We start from the raw sequence: 19,806 nt of genomic DNA on the forward strand, positions 1-19,806 counted from the left end.
TCAGATATGAAGAGGGACGACATATCCAGACCAAAGGCAGGGTGCAGGTGAGAGGTTGGCGACGAGACAGATGGGATCGAGGGACGGTGATTAGGTTGGCATTAGAGGAGCGAAATGTACAGACTGGGGTGTAGTAGGAGAGCAGCGAGGTGAGGTAGGAGGGGGCAAGGTGACTGTGTGCTTTACCGCCGATGACAAGGAGTTTCTGTTTGATGTGCAGGTGGATGGGCAACCACTGGAGGTTTTTGTGGAGTGGGGAAACGTGGCATGAACCTCTTTGTAGAAAAATGACCCAGGCAGCAGTGTGTGGTGTGGACTGGAGTGAGGATAGACAGGAAGCAGGGAGGTCAGCAAGGAGGCTGATGCAGTAATCAAGGCAGAATAGGATCAGTGCTTGGATTCCCATGGTGGCAGTTTGGATGGAGAGGAAAGGGCGGATTTTAGCCGTGTCGTGAAGATTGAATCGACAGGATTTACGAGTTTGAATATGTGGGTTGAATGAGAGATGAGTCGAGGATAACGCCAAGGTTGAGGGCTTGCGAGACAGGAAGGATGATGGTGCTGTCTACAGTGATGGGAAAATCAGGGTGAGGGTGGGGTTTGAGTGGGAAGATGAGGAGTTCTGTTTTGGACATCTTAAGTTTGAGGTGTCGGCGGCACATCCAAGTAGAGATGCTTTGTATTGTACTCTCCCATGTGCTTAGTACCGTGCTCAAAAAATGCTATTGATTTATTGGAAATCCCCCTTGGGGATCAGCCAGTGCTAAATCCAACAAAATCAATGAATCGGGGGTATTTATTAAGCACTCACTTGGTGTGGAGTTCAGGGGTTCAGAGCCTCCTCACGGGGACGCTGAGGGTTTGCGATCACTGGGGTCTTTCCCCATGGCTCCGCTGGCCCGGCAGGCTCAGTCCCCCGGCACGGGGGCTCCTCGACGTCGGGGGAGGGGGATGTCGGCCAGGGAGCGGCAGCGGCCTGTGCCTCGGACCCTTGTTTGGGCCCCTTGGGGGGGCTCGATCTGGGAGGGGGCGAGGGAGGGGAGGCCCCTGCTCAGTCTGCTCCGGGGGCCCACATTCCACCCCCGACAGCTGAATGCAAGTCGCCAGGTGCCCAAGATCACAGTTGCCAACTCAATCCCGCCCGGCTGTCGCCAGGCAGAAAACCGTCGTCTGGTGGGACGGCCCTGCCCGCCCTTCTCCCCCACAAACAGCCGTCTTCCCCCTCCCCAGTTGCTCTGGGTGACAGGTTTCGCATATCTCCATCCCCCTGCCTTCCCTCCCCTCAGCTGTGGTGCAGCCGCCCCTTCTCGTCTCCTTCACCTCTCCGGTTTCCCCGGACTTTAGAACCTGTTACTACGGCTCCAAGTGCTTTGTCTCCCCATCCCGTTTCCTCCTCCTCGTCCCCTCAACTCCCCTCCGGTCCACCGTCTCCACCCTCCGGAGGCTCTGTCCCCACTTCCCCGAGTTCCAGTGCCCCCTTGGGCTCTTCTCCCAGCTCAGGGGCCTTCCAGGGATGTTGATGGGCTCAGCCGGGCAGAGGATCTTCAACAGCGCCGTCCCTGCCTCCGGCCGCCTCCACGGGCAGAGAGGAGGCTGCGCAAAGCTGTCGAGAGAGTCCAGGGTCCAGGGCTCCTTGGTTGGTGGATTGATACGATTGATTGGCTGATTGAAATTGTGGTCTAGATGGTTCTTGAGAAGCAGCGTGGCCTTGTGGAAAGCCCCCGTGTCTTGGAGTCAAAGGGCCTGGGTTCTAATCCCCACTTCACCACCTGTCTGCCGTATGACTTTGGGCAAGTCACTCAATTCCTCTAGGCCTTTGTTCCCTCGTCTGTAATATGGGGATAAATACTCACTATCCCTCACTCAGTTCCTCTAGGCCTTCGTTCCCTCATCTGTAATATGGGGATTAAATACTCACTATCCCTTCCTCTTAGACTTTGAACCACATAGGGGACAGACGCTGTGTCTGAGCCGATCGTCTTGTATCTTGTATCGGGAGCTTAGTACAGTGCTTGGTCCATAGTAAGTGCTTAGCGACTACCACAGTTTTTACTAGCCTTCACTCAGAGGAGGCTCTTCCCCGAGTGGAGTTTCATTCAGCGTAGCCTAGTGGATAGAGCCTGGGACTCAGAAGGTCATGGGTTCTAATCCTGGCTCTGCTGCTTGTCTGCTACGAGACCTTGGGCAACTCACTTCACTTCTCTGGGCCTCAGTTCCCTCATCTGGAAAGTGGGGATTGAGATTTCGAGTCCCATATGGGACAGGGATTGCTTGTTTCTTAGTACGATGCCTGGCACATAGTAAGCACTTAACAAATACCATAACTGTTATTATTATTCAATAAATATGTCTTGAGCTCCTTCTGTGTGCAGAGAACTGAACTGAAATTTCATTAGGTATCGGAGATCTGATCCCTGCCCTCAGCGAGCTTACAGTTTAGTGGGAGAGAAGGGCACAGAGTACATCTCAGGGAGGAGGAAGATGAGAATAGGAAGCTGGATACGTGGATGAGTCAATGCTTAAACAGAAGAGCACATATGGTGGGTCTATACTGAAATCTTGAGATGGTAGGTGGGAGGGTATGACCTCTCTAGACTGTGAGCTCATTGTGAGCAGGAATTTGTCTGTCTGTTGTTATATTGTACGCTCCCAAGTGCCTAGTACAGTGCTTTGCACAAAGTAAGTGCTCAATAAATACGATTGAATGAATGGTAGGAAATTTAGGAGGGTAAAAAGTCCTTTGGAAGAGGTGGGGTTTATTCGATCAGTCACTCCATCAGTGTCTTATTTATTGAGCGCTTTCTGTGTGACGAGCACTATACTAAGTGCTCGGGAGAGTACAGTTATAACAGAATTGAACGCTACATTGCCTGCCCACAACGAGGTTACAGTCTTGAGAAGAGTTTTCAGCACCTGCTGAGTGGGAAGCAGCAAGGCCTCGTGGATAGAGCACAGGCTTGGGAGTCAGAAGGACCTGGGGTCTAATCCCAGCTCCTGTGTAACCTTGGGGAAGTCACTTCACTTCTCTGTGCCTCAGTTACCTCGTCTGTAAAATGGGGATTAAGACGGTCAGCCCTATGTGGGACAGGGACTATGTCCAACCCGATTATCTAGCCTCTACCCCAGCGCTCAAAGCAGTGCCTGGCACCTAGGAAGCACTTAACAAATATCACAATTATTATTAAGCGCTTTTGAGAATACAGGAGTTGGAAAACCTGAAACCTGCCCTCACGGAGCTTACGGTCTAATGAAACAAGATAGGCCTTCCCTGCCTGTCAGGAATGCAATAGTAATAATTGTGTCACTTACTATGGGCCAGGCACTGTGCTAAGAGCTGGGGTAGGTACAAAAATCGGGTTGGACACAGTCCCAGTCCCACATGGGGCTCACGATCTTCAATCTCCATTTTTCAGATGAGGTAACAAAGTCACAGAGAAGTACAGTGACTTGCCCAAGGTCACAAAGCAGACATGTTCCTCAACTTGTACTCCGTGCTGCCGCTTGGCTTCCAGACGGATCCCATTTGTCAAGCATGAGGCGATTTAAGGTGTGGCTGACGCATTCCTTGATTTGCCGCCAGAAGGTCTTTGATCTTGGATTGATTCTTGTCTAACAAGTCCAGGTGTAGCCTGCCAACTCAGAGCCCACGAGGTTAATGGCCGCCTTCGAGACCGAATCTCATAGCGACGCCGAGACGCCCGATCGCCATTTTAGAAACAAATGGGGGTTCCTCCCTGCACTCGGGGGCTTGGATGTAGTTGCCATCATCTATTGTGCTTTCCCAAGCCCTTAGTACAGTACTCAGCACACAGTAGGCGCTTGCTAAACACGTCTGATTATGCCTAGTGCTCATTCACCCAGTTCTAGGCGCCCCACATTAACAGTAGGGATAGGAGACGTCTCTCAGTTGGAACTTGGGTCCTGGGCAGGGTCAGTCAATCAGTGTATTTGCTGAGCGCTTACTGTGTGCACTGTGCTGTACTGAGCACGAGGGAGAGAACAGTACAGTGGAGTTGCTAGAGAGGATGCCAGTCCACAAGGAGCTTACAGTCTACGTGGGACGGCAGCTATTAAAATCAATTATAGATAGGGGAAATGGGAAAGTATAAGGATCTGGGCATAGGGTGAATATCAGGAGCATAAGGGGTGCAGATCCGGGGGCAGAGGTGACACAGAGGGCCCAACAGTGGGCCAGGTGAGCTCGTGATACAGTGAGTACAGTCAAGATGTCTTTCATTCAGACAGCACAAGCATTTTATCACCCACCGGAAAAGAAACCCCATGGAAGTAGTAGCCTCACTCAGCGGCCACTGAAAAAAACCTCTGGAAGTAGTAGACTACTCAGTGGCCGCCTAGAAAACCGGGGAGAGCACGGCGGGGGAGCCTCACAAAGATTTTCTGTTCCAGAACCATGGGCCGCACCTGTTAACCTCCTGCCAGCCGCCTCGCAATAGGCCCTGGGGGCGACCCGGGGGCCTCGTGGGGGCCAGAACTGCAAAACAGCCACACGCACATGTCTTATTATTATGGCATTCGTTAAGCGCTTTGTGCCAAGCTCTAGACTAAGCGTGGGGTAGATACGAGCTGATCGGGTCAGGTGCAGTCCCTGTCCCACATGGGGAAGGAGGACGGGTATAGAATCTCCTTTTTACAGATGAGGAACCAGAGGCCCGGAGAAGTGAAGTGTCTTGCCCAAGGTCACACGGCAGGCAAGTGGCAGAGCTGGGTCCTAAACCGTCATCACTAGGCCGCACCCAGCCTCCTGTTGGTGACAGACCATCCTCTCCCTTCTCTTCCCAAGCCCTGCCCTTGGGGCCTTTAAGATGAGACTGCAGTGTGCTTTTGTGTTGTGGTGGTAACACTAGTGATTAAGTGCTTCCCAGTAGGGGCACAGCACACTGCTAGAAGCTGGGGTAGATTCAATATAATCGAATACGATCCATGCCCCTCCAAGGGAGGCGGAGGGCAGGCGTCTCATCCCCGTTTTACAGATGAAGGGGACACCGAGACCCAGAAAGGAGAAGCAACAGGCCCAAGATCCCAGAGCCAGGGTGTTCTGACTCTCAGACCGGTGCTTTCCCCGGTCGGCCCCTCTGCTTCCCTTCGGGGTGCAGGGCCCGTCTATGGGGGAGAGGAGCTAAGAAACATCGCCCGCGGGTGTTCAGAATGCCATGCAGTGAACTTCGCGTCCACAGTTCGGGTTCCACCGTCTGAGTGTTGTTTTTGCCGAGAAGCAGCGTGGCCTCCCAGACTGAGCCCCGTCCTTCCTCTTCCCCTCGTCCCCCTCTCCATCCCCCCCATCTTACCTCCTTCCCTTCCCCACAGCACCTGTATATATGTTTGTACATATTTATTACTCTATTTATTTATTTTACTTGTACATATCCATTCTATTTATCTTATTTTGTTAGTATGTTTGGTTTTGTTCTCCCCCTTTTAGACTGTGAGCCCACTGTTGGGTAGGGACTGTCTCTATAAGTTGCCAACTTGGACTTCCCAAGTGCTTAGTACAGTGCTCTGCACACAGTAAGTGCTCAGTAAATACGATTGATGATGATGATGAAAGAGCTCAGGCCTGGGAGTAAGAGGCCCTGGCTCTACCGCGTCTGCTGTGTGACCGTGGACCAGTCTCTTAACATCTCTGTGCCTCAGTTGCCTCATCTGTAAAATGGGGATTAAGACGGTGAGCCCCGGTAGGACATGGACTCTGTCTAACCCAACTTGCTTGTATCTACCTTAGCGCGTAGTACAGCGTCTACCGCATAGTCAGCGCTTAGTGAGCACCGTAAAAAAAAAAGAGAGAACCTGGAGGGCAACGATATAGACACGCTCAATACCTATAGCCCATAGAGAATGCTCGAAAAGCCCTTCATGATGGGAAACCCTTGTACCTCCCGTTCCTGGGCCTCTTGTGAGTGGGGTGCGTGTCTACCAACTCTGTTGTATTCTCCAAAGCGCTCAGTACAGTTCTCTGTGTGCTGTAAATGCTCAATAAATACTCCCTCCCTCTACATATCTGACATATCTCCCCACCTTCAAAGCCATATTAAAACCGCATCTCCTCCAACAGGCCTTCCCCGGCTAAGCCCTCATCTCCCCTATTCCCCCTCATTCTGTATCATCTGTGCACTTGGGTCTGTCCCCGTTAAGCACTTGATATTCACCCCAATCAATCAATCAATCAATCGTATTGAGCGCTTACTGTGTGCAGAGCACTGTACTAAGCGCTTGGGAAGTACAAGTTGGCAACATATAGAGACAGTCCCTACCCAACAGTGGGCTCACAGTCTAAAAGGGGGAGACAGAGAACAAAACCAAACATACTAACAAAATAAAATAAATAGAATAGATATGTACAAGTAAAATAAATAGATAAATAAATAAAATAATAATAAAATAAATAAAATAAAATAAATAAGTGAGTAATAAATATGTACAAACATATATACATATATACAGGTACCCCACCCCCTCCCTTTAAGATGAGACAGCAGTGTGCTTGATTGATTAATAGATTAATTGATGCCAAATCCACGCACACAGAGTGTAATAGTATTTATTAAGCACTTACTGTGTGCAGCGCACTGTACTAAGCGCTGGGAATCAGACATGGTCCCCGTGCCTCCGGGAGCTGGAAATCCAACTGAGACTCCCCATTCCGTCCAGGAAGACACACGGTGTCGGGAAGACGTTTGCTAATTCCTCGACAGCTTTCTGGAAGAACTGGGTATGGGTGACGTGCTTTTCCGTCTGAAGGTGCTCAGGGCTTGGCACATAGTAAGCACTTAAGAGAAGCAGCGTGGCTCAGTGGAAAGAGCCCTGGCTTTGGAGTCAGAGGTCAGGGGTTCAAATCCCGGCTCCACCACTTGTCAGCTGTGTGACTTTGGGCAAGTCACTTAACTTCTCTGTGCCTCAGTTACCTCATCTGTAAGAATGGGGATTAAGACTGTGATCCCCACGTGGGACAACCTGATCACCTTGTAAACTCCCCAGCGCTTAGAACAGCGCTTTGCACATAGTAAGCGCTTAATAAATGCCATTATTATTATTATTATTATTATTATTATTATTAAGAAATACCATCATCAATATAAATGCCAAGGACCGACCTGTTTTAGCAGTTGGTCGATCTCTGTGTTGCAGGGCCTCTAACGTGCCGCCAGAGGGCAGTATCACACCTCCTTGGAGACTTTAGATCAATCAATCATCAATCAATCGTATTTATTGAGCGCTTACTGTGTGCAGAGCACTGTACTAAGCGCTTGGGAATGATAATAATCACAATGATGATGGCATTTACTAAACGCTTACTATGTGCAAAGCACTGTTCCAAGCGCTGGGTAGGTTACAAGGTGATCAGGTTGTCCCTCGGGGCGCTCACAGTCTTCATCCCCGTTTTCCCGATGAGGTAACTGAGGCCCAGAGAAGTTAAGTGACTTGCGGAAAGTCACACAGCCGACAATTGGCGGAGCCGGGATTTGAACCCACGACCTCCGACTCCCAAGCCCGTCCTCTTTCCACTGAGCCAGGCTGGTATTTATATTGTATCAACTCTGGGGCACATTAAAAAGCACTTAACGGAAACCAGAATTATTATTAACTATTATTATTATTATTATTATTAGGAAGCCTGTTAAGGGTGTTCATCGGAGAAGGATGACAGCTGTGTCAGCTGTGTGACTTTGGGCAAGTCACTTAACTTCTCTGGGCCTCAGTTACCTCATCTGTAAAATGGGGATTAAGACTGTGAGCCCCCTGTGGGACAACCTTTTCATTCTTTCATTCAATCGTATTTATTGAGCACTTACTGTGTGCAGAGCACTGTACTAAGCGCTTGGGAAGTCCAAGTCGGCAACACATAGAGACGGTCCCTACTCAACAACGGGCTCACAGTCTAGAAGGGGGAGACAGACAACAAAACAAAACATATTAACAAAATAAAATAAATAGAATAAATATGTACAAGTAAAATAGAGTAATAAATATGTACAAACAGAGAAGCAGCGTGGCTCAGTGGAAAGAGCACGGGCTTTGGAGTCAGAGGTCATGAGTTAGAATCCCGGCTCTGCCACATGTCTGCTGTATGACCTTGGGCAAGTCACTTAACTTCTCTGAGCCTCAGTTACCCCACCTGTAAAATGGGGATTAAGACTGTGAGCCCCATGTGGGACAACTTGATCACCTTGTATGCCCCCCAGCGCTTAGAACAGTGCTTTGCATGGAATAAGTGCTTAACAAGTGCCATTATTATTATTATATATACATATATTCATTCATTCAATCGTATTTATTGAGCACTTACTGTGTGCAGAGCACTGTTCTAAGCGCTTGGGAAGTACAAGTCGGCAACGTATAGAGACAGTCCCTACCCAACAGCGGGCTCACAGTCTAGAAGGGGGAGACAGAGAACGAAACAAAACGTATTAACAAAATAAGATAAATAGAATAAATATGTACAAATAAAATAAATAAATAGAGTAATAAATACATACAAACATTTATACATATATACAGGTGCTGTGGGGAGGGGAAGGAGGTAAGGCGGGGGGTGGAAGGAGGGGGCTCATTCATTCATTCATTCAATCGTATTTATTGAGCGCTTACTGTGTGCAGAGCACTGTATTAAGCGCTTGGGAAGTACAAGAAGGGGGAGACAGAGAACGAAACGAAACATGTTAACAAAATAAGATAAATAGACTAAATCTGTACAAATAAAATAGAGTAATAAATACATACAAACATTTATACATATATACAGGTGCTGTGGGGAGGGGAAGGAGGGGGCTCAGTCCTTATTCATTCATTCAATCGTATTTATTGAGCGCTTACTGTGTGCAGAGCACTGTACTAAGCGCTTGGGAAGTACAAGAAGGGGGAGACAGAGAACGAAACGAAACATGTTAACAAAATAAGATAAATAGAATAAATCTATACAAATAAAATAGAGTAATAAATACATACAAACATTTATACATATATACAGGTGCTGTGGGGAGGGGAAGGAGGGGGCTCAGTCCTTATTCATTCATTCAATCATATTTATTGAGCGCTTACTGTGTGCAGAGCACTGTACTAAGCGCTTGGGAAGTACAAGAAGAGGGAGACAGAGAACGAAACAAAACATGTTAACAAAATAAGATAAATAGAATAAATCTATACAAATAAAATAGAGTAATAAATACATACAAACATTTATACATATATACAGGTGCTGTGGGGAGGGGAAGGAGGGGGCTCAGTCCTTATTCATTCATTCAATCATATTTATTGAGCGCTTACTGTGTGCAGAGCACTGTACTAAGCGCTTGGGAAGTACAAGAAGAGGGAGACAGAGAACGAAACAAAACATATTAACAAAATAAGATAAATAGAATAAATATGTACAAATAAATAGAGTAATAAATACATACAAACATTTATACATATATACAGGTGCTGTGGGGAGGGGAAGGAGGGGGCTCAGTCCTTATTCATTCATTCAATCATATTTATTGAGCGCTTACTGTGTGCAGAGCACTGTACTAAGCGCTTGGGAAGTACAAGAAGAGGGAGACAGAGAACGAAACAAAACATATTAACAAAATAAGATAAATAGAATAAATATGTACAAATAAATAGAGTAATAAATACATACAAACATTTATACATATATACAGGTGCTGTGGGGAGGGGAAGGAGGGGGCTCAGTCCTTATTCATTCATTCATTCAATCGTATTTATTGAGCGCTTACTGTGTGCAGAGCACTGTACTAAGCGCTTGGGAAGTCCAAGTTGGCAACATAGAGAGACGGTCCACAGTGTAGAAGGGGGAGACAGAGAACAAAACAAAACCGACTTTCCACTGAGCCAGGCTTGGTATTTAGATTGTATCAACACATTAATAAGCACTTAACGGAATTAAAACGATCATTATTAATTATTATTAGGAGGGCTGTTAAGGGTGTCCCTCGGAGAAGGGAACTGCCCGCCTCTGCCGGGCCGGGCCCCTTTAAGGCCGGAGAGCTGACGTCACCCGGTGCCGGCGCGCCCCCCGCCCTCCCCGAGAGGCGCGGTCCCGCCCCAAGGGCCCCACCCGATTGGTGGCCCGGGGAGCGGGGGCCGGCGCCCATTGGGCGGGCCCCCGGTCACTCCGCCCCGGGCCGGCCGCCGATTGGCCGCGAGGGGAGCGGCGGGGCCCCGCCCCCCCGGGCCGGCCGAGCCGCGGCCCACGACGGGGACCGGACGGGACCGGGGCGCCATGGAGTCCTACGACATCATCGCCAACCAGCCCGTCGTCATTGACAACGTGAGGCCCGGGCCCAGACCGAGACCCCAGGGAGGGAGGGAGGGCCGGCCCCCGGGCTGAGGGCAGGGCGGGGCAGGGCCCCACTGAGAGCTCACCTCCTCCAGGAGGCCTTCCCACACTGAGCCCCTTCCTTCCTCTCCCCCTCGTCCCCCTCTCCATCCCCCCCATCTTACCTCCTTCCCTTCCCCACAACACCTGTATATATGTTTGTACATATTTGTTACTCTGTTTATTTTACTTGTACATATCTATTCTATTTATTTTATTTTGTTAGTATGTTTGGTTTTGTCTCCCCCTTTTAGACTGTGAGCCCACTGTTGGGTAGGGACTGTCTCTATATGTTGCCAATTTGTACTTCCCAAGCGCGTAGTACAGTGCTCTGCACACAGTAAGCGCTCAATAAATACGATTGATGATGATGATGATGATGAGAGCGGGCGCAGGGTTCATGTCCCTGTGCGGGCGCCTCTTCCTCCCTTCAAGGCCCTACTGAGAGCTCACCTCCTCCAGGCGGCCTTCCCACACTCAGCCCCTTCCTTCCTCTCCCCCTCGTGCCCCTCTCCATCCCCCCATCTTAGCTCCTTCCCTTCCCCACAGCACCTGTATATATGTATAGATGTTTGTACATATTTATTACTCTATTTTACCTGTACATATCTATTCTATTTATTTTATTTTGTTAGTATGTTTGGTTTTGTTCTCTGTCTCCCCCTTCTAGACTGCGAGCCCACTGTTGGGTAGCGACTGTCTCTATATGTTGCCAATTTGTACTTCCCAAGCGCTTAATACAGTGCTCTGCACACAGTAAGCGCTCAATAAATACGATTGATGATGATGATGATGATGATGATGAGAGCGGGCGCAGGGTTCATGTCCTTGTGCGGGCGCCTCTTCCTCCCTTCAAGGCCCTACTAAGAGCTCACCTCCTCCAGGAGGCCTTCCCACACTCAGCCCCTTCCTTCTTCTCCCCCTCGTCCCCTTCCTTCCTCTCCCCCTCGTCCCCCTCTCCATCCCCCCGTCTTACCTCCTTCCCTTCCCCACAGCACCTGTATATATGTGTTTGTACATATTCATTACTCTATTTTACTTGTACATATCTATTCTATTTATTTTATTTTGTTAGTATGTTTGGTTTTGTTCTCTGTCTCCCCCGTCTAGACTGTGAGCCCACTGTTGGGTAGGGACTGTCTCTATATGTTGCCAACTTGGACTTCCCAAGCGCTTAGTACAGTGCTCTGCACACAGTAAGCGCTCAATAAATACGATTGATTGATTGAGCCCCAGTGCCGCATCTGGAAAATGGGGATCAAGGACTAAGGTCCCAGCTTGTATCCTCCTTCCTCTCCCCTTCGTCCCCCTCTCCATCCCCCCCATCTTCCTTCCTTCCCTTCCCCACAGCACCTGTATATATGTTTGTACATATTTATTACTCTATTTTACCTGTACATATCTATTCTACTTACTTTATTTTGTTAGTGTGTTTGGCTTTGTTCTCTGTCTCCCCCGTCTAGACCGTGAGCCCACTGTTGAGTAGGGACTGTCTCTATATGTTGCCAACTTAGACTTCCAAAGCGCTTAGTACAGTGCTCTGCCCACAGTAAGCGCTCAATAAATATGATTGATTGATTGATTGATCCCAGGGCTTAGTACAATGTCGTAAGCACTTAACAAATACCATTTAAAAAAAAGTGAGGTAGCTGAGGCCCAGAGAAGTGAAGCGACTTGCCCACAGTCACACAGCAGACAAGGGGGCTCCCAGACTGAGCCCCCTCTTCCTCTCCCCTTCCCCCTCCCCATCCCCCCCGCCCTACCTCCTTCCCCTCCCCACAGCACCTGTGTATGTGTATATATGTTTGTATGGATTTATTACTCTATTTGTACATATTTATTCTATTTATTTTATCTTGTTAATATGTTTTGTTTTGTTCTCTGTCTCCTCCATCAATCAATCAATCAATCGTATTTATTGAGCGCTTACTGTGTGCAGAGCACTGTACTAAGCGCTTGGGAAGTACAAGTTGGCAACATATAGAGACAGTCCCTACCCAACAGTGGGCTCACAGTCTAGAAGGGGGAGACAGAGAACAAAACCAAACATACTAACAAAATAAAATAAATAGAATAGATATGGACAAGTAAACTAAATAAATAAATAAATAAATAGAGTAATAAATATGTACAAACATATATACATATATACAGGTGCTGTGGGGAAGGGAAGGAGATAAGATGGGGGATGGAGAGGGGGACGAGAGGGAGAGGAAGGAAGGGGCTCAGTAGGGCCTTGAAGGGAGGAAGAGAGCTAGCTTGGCGGATGGGCAGAGGGAGGGCATTCCATTCTAGACTGTGAGCCCACTGTTGGGTAGGGACCGTCTCTGTATGTTGCCAACTTGGACTTCCCAAGCGCTTAGTACAGTGCTCTGCACACAGTAAGCACCCAATAAATACGATTGAATAATGAATGAATCCCAGAGGGCATCGGCTTGGGCCGCCTTGGACCCCGGAGGTCAGAGCCGCACCGGGCCGCGCCGTGCGCCGTCCGTCCTGGCCCCCTCCCCAGGGTCGGGGGCCGCCCCCTCTTCGGGCCCCCCCGCCCCTATGGCACAGTGGAAAGAGCACAGGTTTAGGAGTCAGAGCTCAGGGGTTCTAATCCTGGTTCCGCCACTTGTCAGCTGGGTGACTTTGGGCGAGTCACTTCACTTCTCTGGGCCTCAGTTACCTCATCTGTAAATTGGGGATTGAGACTATGAGTCCCAAGTGAGACAACCTGATTACCTTGTACCCCCCAGTGCTTGGAACAGTGCTTGGCATATAGTAAGCGCTTAAATAATGCCATCATTATTATTGTTATTCATTATTCATTCATTCATTCAATCGTATTTATTGAGCACCTACTGTGTGCTGAGCACTGTACTGAGCGCTTGGGAAGTACAAGTTGGCAACATATAGAGACGGTCCCTACCCAACAGTGGGCTCACAATCTAGAAGGGGGAGACAGACAACAAAACAAAACATGTGGTCATTCATTCATTCATTCAATCGTATTGAGCGCTTACTGTGTGCTGAGCACTGTACTAAGCGCTTGGGAAGTACAAGTTGGCAACATATAGAGACGGTCCCTACCCAACAGCGGGCTCACAGTTTAGAAGGGGGAGACAGACAACAAAACAAAACATGTGGTCACTCATTCAATCAATCGTATTTATTGAGCGCTTACTGTGTGCTGAGCACTGTACTAAGCGCTTGGGAAGTACAAGTTGGCAATATATAGAGATGGTCCCTACCCAACAACGGGCTCACAGTCTAGAAGGGGGAGACAGACAACAAAACAAAACATGGTCAGGTGTCAAGTTATCACAATAAATAGAAGTAAAGCTAGATACACATCATTGACAAAATAAATAGAATAGTAAATATGTACAAGTAGGGGGTGGTGGGGGGAAAGAGTCCCACCTCAGTGGGGTGGGAGAGAAAGAGTCCGGATCCCTGGCTGGAAGCCCCCCGGGGTGATTCCAGGTCTCGCCCGTCCCACGGGAGGGATAAGGATACACCGGGTATGAGCAGGTGATCATCGTCCTCTTGCGAATCGGGGTCCTCAATGAGTCCAGGGGTTCTGCTTTGATAAACTCCACCATCTGAGCCTCCAGTTATTATGGTGGGCTGCCTGGCTCGGCCACCGGGCCTGGAGGTCAGGGTCGGGAGGAGGGCTCCCTGCTGCTCGGGGCCTCCGATCTGGGCACCCCTTCGGGTCATCCCCCGGGCCTGGAATGCCCCCAATCCCTCTGCCCATCCGCCAAGCTAGCTCTCTTCCTCCCTTCAAGGCCCTACTGAGAGCTCACCCCCTCCAGGAGGCCTTCCCACACTGAGCCCCTTCCTTCCTCTCCCCCTCGTCCCCCTCTCCATCCCCCCCATCTTACCTCCTTCCCTTCCCCACAGCACCTGTATAGATGTATATATGTTTGTACATATTTATTACTCTATTTATTTATTTATTTTACTTGTACCTATCTATTCTATTTATTTTATTTTGTTAGTATGTTTGGTTTCGTTCTCTGTCTCCCCCTTTTAGACTGTGAGCCCGCTGTTGGGTAGGGACTGTCTCTATATGTTGCCAATTTGTACTTCCCAAGCGCTTAGTACAGTGCTCTGCACATAGTAAGCGCTCAATAAATACAATTGATGATGATGATGATGAGCCCGCAGCTGGGGGCAACGTCAGACTTACCGCCCCTGCCAGCCCCGATGGGGTCCCGGCTCATCAGACCCCCGAGGGGGTGGGCCTGGAATCGGAGTCAGGGGCCCTAGTCCGGACCTCAGCCTCAGGGCGCAGCCCAAGGCAAGCGAGCCCTGTCCCCCAGTACACCTCGGGAATGGCTTCTACTGAAATAATACCGATGGTGGTGTCTGTGAAGTGTTTGCCCTGTGCCCAGCACCAGGACAGATACGAGACTGTTGACTCGGACAAGGCTCCTGTCCCGCACGGGCCTCACAAACTGAAAGGGAGGGAGGGCGAGCAGGGAGCTCATTCCCAGTGTACAGAGGAGGAGACTGAGGCCCAGAGGGGTCATGAACTGCCAGGGCCACTCGGCAGGCTAGGGACAGAACTGGGACTAAGACCAGGCTCACCCGCCGACTTGCCTCGTGCCCCACCACTAGGCCCCCCTGCCTTCCTGATGCTCGTTCCCACCAGGGAGAGGCCCGACTTCAGCCCGTGCCTTCCCCCTCAGCTCCTGACCGTGAACCCCCGTGGCCTCCGCTGCCGTGCCCGGGGACTGTGAGCCCCTTTTAGACTGCGAGCCCTCTGTTGGGTAGGGACTGCCTCTATATGTTGCCAACTTGTACTTCCCAAGCGCTTAGTGCAGTGCTCTGCACACAGTAAGCGCTCAATAAATACGATTGATGATGACTGAGCACAGTGTTCCTCCGCAGGGCTCCGGGGTGATCAAGGCTGGCTTCGCCGGGGACCAGATCCCCAAATACTGCTTCCCTAACTTGTGAGTGTCCCCAGTGCTCCTTGGCTGCGGCCTCCTCCCGTTCCCCGCTCCCGCCCAGTCAGCCCCAAGGGATGGTGGGCTCTGTGGGGTCAAGCCAGGCTGGAGCTGGGGTCGGGAACACCCATGAGCCCAGCCCCCTCCCAGAGCCAAAGGGGAGCCCCTCCTCCCCCGCCCCCTGCTCCCTGAGCCGTTCCCGTTGGCTGTGGTCCCCCGCCTCGCCCTCACCCCTCTTTCGGCCAGGAGGGAGGGTCCCGATCACACTGACCCCGTCCCTCTCCCGCCGTCTCCCTCAGCGTCGGCCGCCCAAAGCACGTGCGGGTGATGGCCGGAGCGCTGGAAGGAGATCTTTTCATCGGGCCGAAGGCTGAGGTAAAATCTCGTGCGGCCCCTCCGCGCATCCCTCCCCGGCCCCCGTTGCCGGCTGGGTTGGGCCCGTCCTCGAACCCGGGGGGCACCCGGCACCCGGGCCTCTGGCGGTGGGCTGGGCTTCTCCTCCTGGTCCTTGGTGCCATCCTGGGCCTTCCCCCACTGCCGGCCTGTGCCCAGGAGCACCGGGGGCTGCTGGCTCTGCGTCACCCCATGGAGCACGGCGTGGTGCGTGACTGGAACGACATGGAGCGTGTCTGGCAGTACGTCTACTCCAAGGACCAGCTGCAGACCTTCTCGGAGGAGGTGAGTCCCCTCCGCGTGAGACCTTTGAACCCTCCCCCTCTGGCTCACTCCCTTGCAGACCCAGACTGCCCCTCTGCCCCTTCCCCACCTGACTGTGGCGGGGTAGGGGGGATCGGGCTGGAATCCGGGCCTCGAGCCGAGGCTGGTGGGCAGAGGCCGGGGTCCCCGCGCTGCCGCCGTCGGGGACTGGGGCGGCCGACGCTGCTGGTCACGTTCGGGGAGCAGGAGGGAGGAGCACTCTTGCGAGGGGAGGCTTGCCCCGCCCCCAGCACCCCGTGCTCCTGACGGAGGCCCCGCTGAACCCCAGCAAGAACCGAGAAAAGGCGGCGGAGGTGTTCTTTGAGACTTTCAACGTGCCGGCCCTCTTCATTTCCATGCAGGCCGTGCTCAGCCTGTGAGTGTGCCCGCCCCGTTCATTTCCATGCACGCTGTGCTCAGCCTGTCTGTGCCCGCCCTTCTCTCTCCCGCCCGAGCTGTAGCCCCAGCTTGACCCATGACGGCACGAGTCCCGCCCTCCCGGCTCAGCCCCCGCCACCTGCCTAGCCTAAGTCTCGGTCTCCGATGGCCATCTCAGGTCCCCAGGAGAAGTTTCAGGCCGAGGGCCGGACCATCCATCACCCCCGACTCTTCCCCTCTCCATCCCTGATCATCCCCAGTGACCCGGCCTGAACTTCTCATCCACTGATCTGTCCAAGCCCCCCTCCCAGACCCGCTGGTGTTTTCAGCCGGGATCCCGGCCCCTTCCCCCTTCCTGTTTGGTGTCTGCAGCGGGTGACCTGCGACCCCGGGGCGGGCCCAATGTGGCAGGGTGGCCAGGCGTGGTGGGATGGCCCAAGGCCCACGAGAGGCAGGATCCCCGGGCCTGGGGGCGGGCGGCTGAGGCGAAGGTCTGGCTGCAGGTATGCCACGGGCCGCACGACGGGAGTGGTCTTGGACTCGGGGGATGGGGTGACCCACGCGGTGCCCATCTACGAGGGCTTTGCCATGCCCCACTCCATCATGCGGGTGGACATCGCCGGCCGCGACGTCTCCCGCTACCTGCGGCTCCTGCTGCGGAAGGAAGGGGCCGACTTCCACACCTCGGCCGAGTTTGAGGTCGTCCGGACCATCAAGGAGGTGACTGCAGCTGGAGGGGAAGGGGCAGTCGGGAGGGGCACCCCTCCCGCCCTCCCACCCACCCACCCGAGCCCACTCCTCCCCCCTCAGAGAGCCTGCTACCTGTCCCTCAACCCTCAGAAGGACGAAGCCCTGGAGACGGAGAAAGCACAGTATACCTTGCCCGATGGCAGCACCCTCGACGTGAGCCCTCTGCCGCCACGGGTTGCTGAACCCGGGGGACCGGGGAGGGGGCGGGTGTCGGACGGCGGGGATCCTGCCGTCCCTTTGGCCTGGCCCGGGGGAGGGCTCCCCGGTCAGGAAGAGGGTCCCGGACGCCACGCTGCCCCGGCCCCCAGGTTGGGCCGGCGAGGTTCCGGGCACCGGAGTTGCTGTTCCAGCCGGACCTGGTCGGGGAGGAGAGCGAGGGGCTGCACGAGGTGCTCGTCTTCGCCATCCACAAGTCCGACATGGACCTGCGCCGCACGCTGTTTGCCAACATCGTCCTCTCGGGTGGCTCGACGCTCTTCAAAGGTAGCGGCTCCACAGGTTCCCCCACCCTGCCGCCGTCACCCAGCGGGCATTTGAGGTCGGACTCCGGGCACCTGACTTGGGGTTGCCTGGGAAGAGGCCTCTTTCTCCACTGGGCCGGTTTATGGGAGCATGGGAGGGGGTGGGGAGGGTCACAGGTTTGTCCCCTCCCCACCCCCCATCCCGAGGACAGCCCCTCTCTGCTGTCTGCTCCTGGCAGGCTTTGGGGATCGGTTACTGAGTGAAGTGAAGAAACTGTCTCCGAAGGATGTCAAAATTAAGGTGAGTCAGAGGAGAGCCCTGGGGCAACGGTCAGAGGCTGGGGCCCCGGGCCCGTGCCGCTAACGGTGCCCTCTCGCTGCCCTTCTGCCCCCTTTGTTCACCCCTACCCTGAGCTGGGTCCTGTTGGGTTCCACCAAAGGGCATTTTGGGAGCTGGAGAGCCGGGGTTTGGGGTGGGGGAGCCTCCCTGACAGCGTCTGCTCCTTCTAGATCTCGGCCCCTCAGGAACGACTGTACTCCACGTGGATCGGGTGAGGCTTGGGGCATCTCCTGAAGGGGAGGGAGCGAGGCGTTCGGCCCGGAAGGGAGGGAGGTTATTGACTGTTCCTTACCCACCACCCCCGTCCCTCCACAGAGGCTCCATTCTGGCCTCCCTGGACACCTTTAAGAAGATGTGGGTGTCTAAGAAGGAGTATGAGGAGGATGGGGCCAGGGCCATCCATCGCAAGACCTTCTAGAGCCCCCAGGAGGAAGGCCGGAAGGGGAAGGGACAACGCCACTTTGCCCTTTCCAGTCCAGGCCGGTGCCCTCAGCTGTGCCCTATGCATGCCTTGGGCACCCCCACCCCCAGCCGGGCCAGTGGGCTCAGCGAGCTGCAGCAGAGGAAGGGGGAGGCCCTGGATTTGTAGGTTCCAGGATTCTCTCCCCGCTTTGAGGGAGGGGGCCACCTCGCAGGCCCTCCCCCCAGCACCCTAGTAGGATGGGGTCTGAAAGATAGGACCGGCCTCGGGGCCAGGCAGGGGCTGGGGCCGAAATGCTACTGACAGTTAAGGTTGACCACTCCCTGTGAGCAGCCTTCCCCCCCTTGCTACCAGGGTCAGGAGGAGGACCACCCTGCTTTCCCACTCCAGGGAGTGGGGGGCAGGGACAGGCCCCACCCCGAAGACATTAAGGTGTGTGGAGGGGCTGGGCCCCCACTGCATTTCATCCTTCCCCCAGCGCCCTTAACGTCTCCCGTCCGTCCGTCCGTCCATCCGTCCTGCCGGGCGGCAGGAACCCGGAGGGGCGGTATTCCGGCTGGTCCCCGGAAGCGGTACAATCAGGAAGCAGAGTTGGGGCTGGTGGGGGGCGTGCCCACCTCCCAGCACTGCCTGGCCCTACCCCCGCTATGCCCACCCAGCCCTGTACAATAATTTAACACAGTTGCCTGTATTTCTTTTTGTAAATTAATTATAGTCATAATTATGGACAAGGCCCAGAGTGTGACTGCTTCATAATAATAGTGGTATTTGCTAAGCGCTTAACCGTGCCAGCACTAAGCGCTGGGGTGGATACAAGCAGCAGTGGATGTGAAGCAGCGTGGCTCAGTGGAAAGAGCCCGGGCTTTGGAGTCGGAGGTCATGGGTTGAAATCCCCGTTCCGCCACTTGTCAGCTGTGACTTTGGGCCAGTCACTTCACTTCTCTGTGCCTCAGTTACCTCATCTGTGAAACGGGGATTAAAACTGAGCCCCCCATGGGACAACCTGATCACCTTGTAACCTCCCCAGCACTTAGCACGTAGTAAGCGCTTAATAAATGCCATCATATAAGTAAATCAGGTTGGACAGTCCCTGGCCCACATGGGGTTCATAGTCTCAATCATTTTACAGATGAGGTATCTGAGGCCCAGTGAAGTGACTTGCCCAAGGTCACGTAGCAGACCCACACCCCTCTAACTCGCAGGCCTGTGCTCTGTCCCCTACAACATGCGCCATCTCACTTCCTCCCCATGTCAGCCTCAGCTGGCAGCCTCCCTGTACCCAGGGGGAACCTCCTACCTCTGGCCACGATCCGGAGTCCAGGCTGGTATGGGAAAGGGAACCCCTGTCTGGGAACCCAAGGAAAAGGTTTGGCCCCTGTTGGTCCCCGCCCCCCTTGTCTTTGCCCATGGGTGTGGGGCTTCGAGCCCCCAGTCTGCCCCAAGAGGTGAGGTTGGCCCAGCCCGGAGGAGGGGCAGGGGAAGAGAGA

The 19,806-nt window shown here is 53.0% G+C and overlaps 2 protein-coding genes across 2 annotated transcripts; one reads left to right on the top strand and one right to left on the bottom strand.

The window, feature by feature from the left end:
- Positions 1 to 823: 823 nt before the first annotated feature.
- On the bottom strand, positions 824 to 10,239 carry LOC119934097 (translation initiation factor IF-2-like). The gene is made up of 5 exons (XM_038753489.1): positions 10,013 to 10,239; positions 5,070 to 5,121; positions 4,423 to 4,457; positions 1,457 to 1,603; positions 824 to 1,019 (listed from the first exon to the last, which is right to left on the bottom strand). Exons 1-5 carry the CDS (start codon positions 10,237 to 10,239, stop codon positions 824 to 826), a joined length of 657 nt encoding a protein of 218 aa, XP_038609417.1.
- On the top strand, positions 10,213 to 19,052 carry ACTR1B (actin related protein 1B). The gene is made up of 11 exons (XM_038753647.1): positions 10,213 to 10,285; positions 15,215 to 15,279; positions 15,573 to 15,648; positions 15,826 to 15,951; positions 16,221 to 16,345; positions 16,851 to 17,067; positions 17,158 to 17,250; positions 17,406 to 17,580; positions 17,798 to 17,859; positions 18,069 to 18,109; positions 18,214 to 19,052. The coding sequence occupies exons 1-11, from the start codon at positions 10,238 to 10,240 to the stop codon at positions 18,314 to 18,316; spliced, it is 1,131 nt and encodes a 376-aa protein (XP_038609575.1). The 5' UTR covers positions 10,213 to 10,237; the 3' UTR covers positions 18,317 to 19,052.
- The last annotated feature ends 754 nt before the right edge of the window (positions 19,053 to 19,806 follow it).

The sequence above is a fragment of the Tachyglossus aculeatus genome, chromosome 11 (assembly GCF_015852505.1).
Source record: "Tachyglossus aculeatus isolate mTacAcu1 chromosome 11, mTacAcu1.pri, whole genome shotgun sequence".
Classification (NCBI taxonomy): domain Eukaryota; kingdom Metazoa; phylum Chordata; class Mammalia; order Monotremata; family Tachyglossidae; genus Tachyglossus; species Tachyglossus aculeatus.